The sequence below is a fragment of the Manihot esculenta genome, chromosome 10, assembly GCF_001659605.2.
Source record: "Manihot esculenta cultivar AM560-2 chromosome 10, M.esculenta_v8, whole genome shotgun sequence".
In the NCBI taxonomy this organism is placed as follows: Eukaryota; Viridiplantae; Streptophyta; class Magnoliopsida; order Malpighiales; family Euphorbiaceae; genus Manihot; species Manihot esculenta.
In genome coordinates, this window is record NC_035170.2 from 23,102,359 (window position 1) to 23,106,940 (window position 4,582).

Here is a 4,582-nt window from a genome sequence, read left to right on the forward strand (position 1 = left end):
TGTGACACAACCAGAGGGATTTGTTGAACAAGGGAAAGAAAAAAAGGTTCTGAAGCTACGGAAGGCCCTATATGGTCTTAAGCAGGCGCCTCGTGCATGGAATATAAAGCTAAACAAATGTCTACGTGAACTAGGGCTTCAAAGATGTGTGATCGAATATTCAGTCTACAAGAAACACAAAGGAGATGAAGTGAACTAGGCTTCAAAGATGTGTGATCGAATATTCAGTCTACAAGAAACACAAAGGAGATGAAGTGCAGATTGTGAGAGTGTACGTAGATGATCTGATAATCATGGGTTCAAAGTTGAGAGCAGTGGAGGATTTCAAAGCCAAAATGAGAGAGAACTTCGAGACGAGTGATCTTGGAAAGCTAAGCTACTATCTGGGAATAGAAGTCAAGCAAAGGCCGTATAGTATCACCCTTAACCAAGCAGGGTATGTAGAGAAGATATTCGAGAAGCTTGGCATGGCTGAGTGTAAGCCATGTTGGGTTCCAATGGATACACGGGTAAGAGAAATAAATTTTGAATTTTTATAAATAAAAGTGTTTTACGATTAATTTTTTTATTAATTAATAAGTTTCATGGACCATTTAAATTTAAAAATAATTTAATTTTAAAAATATAAATTTAATGGGTAATAGATTAGATAATTTAAATTTAAAAATACTTAAATATAAATAAGTATTATTTTTATTGATAATAGATTAGATTATTTAAATTTAGAAAAATAAAATAAAATATTGTTTCTATAATTAATGGGTTAGATAATTTAATTTTAAAAAATAAAATAAATAATAAATATTATATTAAATTATTATGTTAATTTAACCGTATTATTTTTTATGAATTTTCATGTTATATTTATAGTAGAAAGATTTTTTTCTATAATAAATACTATTAAAAGTCAACTTCATAATAAAATGAGAGATAAGCTATTGGGATATTATGCTCTAATGATTTTCTTTATGCATTAATTTTGGAAAATTCCATTGAAATCGGGGATATTCATGCTGCAGAATATCTCATTTTTGCCACCTTTTAATTCCAAGAAAGATGGTCTGCAGCAATAAAGAAGAGGAAAATCCACCTTTTAATTCCAAGAAAAATGGTGGTAGCGGCAGAATATCTCATTTTTGCCAAAGTTAGTTGGTGAAATCATCCTATCGTTTTCTAGTGCTAAGGTATTGATTCACCATCTTTTTGGATTATTTTAAATCTATGACTTATTAGAGTTACTTTGTATTTTTTTTTTTAAAATTATTGATTAGACTAATTTAAATTCATGTCACGTAACCCCATTAAAAGGGCGAAAAACTCTCTCCTAAATTTAAAATGTGTTTTATACTCATAGCGTAAATTCGAAACTTTTGATTAAGGGGGAGAAACAATATCATTTTTTTAACATCTCAATCAAATAATTATTCAATTATCTTATTGACCGATACTAGAGATCTCGAATTCAAATTTTACTTCAAAATAATTATTCAAATTCTCCTTTCAAACTGTAATCAGTAACAAAGGCCATAACTCATTTAACTGCATAGCAAATTTGTTAAAGAGTAAAAAAATAAATGTCTAATTAGCAGTTGTATTACTTTTGAAAATTCCGACATCAAATCTTTAAAAAAAAAAAAAAGAAAATGAATCAAAACCTATTCTAGTTTACAATTTAGTACAAGATAAATGGTTAGTTCTGGGTAAATTTGATTAGCTATGCCGTCAAGTACCATTCATTTTGCTTGCTTCAATTTTCAAAGAGCTAAGGGTCTGCAGTATTTTGCCATGACCTTTGGGAAGAACATATGTTGAGCTCCTTCAACTCTTATTATTGGAAATATAATCCTTGATGCAACCTAAAGAAAAAGAAGAATATTAGGGAAAAAAGAAACAAAAAACTATGACTCATACAACTTAAAAGTGTAGTCAATATACATACTGAGATCATTCTAGCCCCCATCCATATCCTCTTGGCAGATGGCAATGTAAATACCAAGCGACCAACACCATAGACAGCCACAGCAAAGAAGTGCATAACCAAGCTCAATGGCTGAGGGTTTAAACCTGAGAGTAAAGCAATAGGTCCACTTGAAAATACACCTCCGAGGCTCAAGTAGTCGAAACATGCTCTACGCATTTCATCTTGTGCTGGATCATGTGATGCACTAAAGACTTTGTATAAGGCTCCTGCCAATGTATTTATAGTAGATGCCACTGGCTGGATAAGAAAGAAAAGAACACATGGTTAACATAAATTTACTCTTTTCCTTGCTCTCTTTCTATGAAAATAGACAGACTATATGCTTGACTACCTTGCGAAGTGTGTAGAAAGATTTAAGATATTCACAAAGGCCAGATGCATCACTTAGATCATGTAGAGGTCTAAGAAGATTCCTTAGAACAACTATATCAGAAAGCGCCACAGTCATTCCTCCTCCAGTTAAAGGATGCCTCATGTTAAATGCATCACCTAAAAGAAGAGCACCTGGAGTGGGATGAGGAGCAGCAGGCATGCTCCTATTAGGCATTGTTCTGATGCTTCCTTTGTTAATGGCAGAAATGAAAGCATCAAATAGCTCATGAGGAATCTGAAACATGCAAGTTCCTGATGAGTCCAAGGAATCAAAGAGTAATGACTTGTAATTTCAAAAGAAAAGAAAAGAACATCTCCTCCATGCATTATAAACTGAGTCATGATCGAAAGCTCCTTTAAGCTAATAACTATATTAAGGATCAAATTAAGTAAAAGTTAAAATAACAAATAACAAATGGTTGTATTAGCAGGCTAAATAAGCAAGTTATTAATACCTGGGGAGCCACTATGGATTTTAAATAGTTGGCCATTTCACCATTGGAAATTGATGGCAGTTTTTGGCTTACTGGTATGTCAACCAAGCAACGAATTTCTGAGCTACTAATACGATAGAACAAGATTGGTGAAGGGTCTGCCAGAATAACATGTCCGTGATTCTGGTATGGAAGCTCACAGTTCTCCAATATCAAAGCAACAAAGCAAGAGGGGATTTCAACCTGCAAACATTACAAAGCAAAATCCATAAATTACAAGTGAAATTGTGAATAAGACATTCATAGCTATTGCAAGTTTGAAACCCTATCTTGACCTTGGCATTGCAAAGAGAGCGTCGCAAGTTTGAAAAACAACCATCACAAACTATTGTTAGTGGAGCAGATGCAGCAAGTTCTTGACCAGTTTTTGTTTTGTATTGGACACCCTTGATTGTTCCATTTGCTTCAAGCAAGGATGTTACTGTTCCTTGTTCCAATCTTACACTGTAAAGAGAAATTGAGAAATTAAGTTATGAACTTACACGTTTAATGAAAAAGGTTTCATTAATGGAATTGGAAAGGAAACGATGATTACTTGGTTAGACTAGCAGCTTTTTCTCGCATCCTTTGGATGAAACGTCCATTGTGAAAGCTTCTGCCAGACACGTTAGAATCAAAGCTTTGCAAGGGATAGGAAAGTTTAGTACTTCTTCCACCCTTGTAAAGAGCATATCCAAATACTTGTTGGGCATCGATGTCTTCTACGCAATCTGCAGCCACTCAAAATGTATATAGTCTAAGAATTAGAAGTGACAACATTGGTTTGCAGTAATAAAAATTTTGGAACTTCCTATTCTGGTTACCTTGAAGTCCCAACTCAATTAGTTTGAGGTAGCCACCAGGTTGGAGAAGTTCTCCAACAATTCTGTCAGGCTCAGTCAAGTCTCTTTCAATCACATGCACGTTCCTTCCATCCTGCATTGGAGAGAAGGAAAGAAGGACGTAAATCACATATTTCTGATAGATTAAAAAGCAAGCACACAAGAAGTAATAGACAGAGAGAGTTACCTTGCCAAGAGTATAAGCAAGAGCAGAACCTGCAACCCCAGCTCCAACAATAATTACATCTGGTTTCTTGTCTTTCTCTGCCTGGTCTATTCCATTTTCAGAGCTCTCTAATTTTTCATATCTTGCAACTCCTCTTGATGTTGTGGCTTTCTTATTTGCTGTTAATCTATACAACAACACAAACCCCAACAAAGAAGCCATGATTCTTCCCATTAAGTATTCAGATTCCATTTCCAGAAGCAATATAAGAATTGTACAAGTGATGGTGAATTTTGAACTCGTGTAGAAAAATGATTTTCTGGTTCCTTTATATAGTTTTCCAAATGTAGGACTAAATTGATGAAATGGTTCTACTAAATCAAATACAATGAGATTTGGACAGATGCATAAGAATGAAAAATGTTGTCAAGATCTTCAAAATGAAATCAGTCTAAAAGACCACAAAATGGATTTCATTTGTTGTTTTTATTAAGCTGTCCATATTTGGAGTTTGGAGTCTTGTATTTGACCAAATAGGTCTTGAATTGCAGCAGTTGTCCAATGCAATTATTTGACTGGTAATGTAGTAGAATTGGAACCACATACCAAAAGTCCTCACGTGATACTACTGCTCAAGTGGGTTTTAACACTAGCACAGGTTAAGGATTTCTTGTCAGGATAAATTACTAGTCAAACATAACCCAAAGCCAATCACAAACTCAGAAATAAAAACAGTTACAAGTAGCTA

The 4,582-nt window shown here is 33.9% G+C and overlaps 1 protein-coding gene across 2 annotated transcripts; it reads right to left on the reverse strand.

Moving 5' to 3' along the window:
• Positions 1–1,706: 1,706 nt before the first annotated feature.
• Positions 1,707–4,323, reverse strand: LOC110624578 (squalene epoxidase 3). 2 transcript variants are annotated; one of them, XM_021769775.2, is made up of 7 exons: positions 3,651–4,323; positions 3,383–3,557; positions 3,123–3,291; positions 2,809–3,030; positions 2,313–2,588; positions 1,940–2,218; positions 1,707–1,856 (listed from the first exon to the last, which is right to left on the reverse strand). In XM_021769775.2, the coding sequence occupies exons 1-7, from the start codon at positions 4,084–4,086 to the stop codon at positions 1,755–1,757; spliced, it is 1,659 nt and encodes a 552-aa protein (XP_021625467.1). In that variant the 5' UTR covers positions 4,087–4,323; the 3' UTR covers positions 1,707–1,754. The 2 variants fall into 2 exon arrangements, with proteins under 2 accessions (XP_021625467.1, XP_043817209.1); XM_043961274.1 differs by lacking the exon at positions 2,313–2,588.
• Positions 4,324–4,582: the final 259 nt, after the last annotated feature.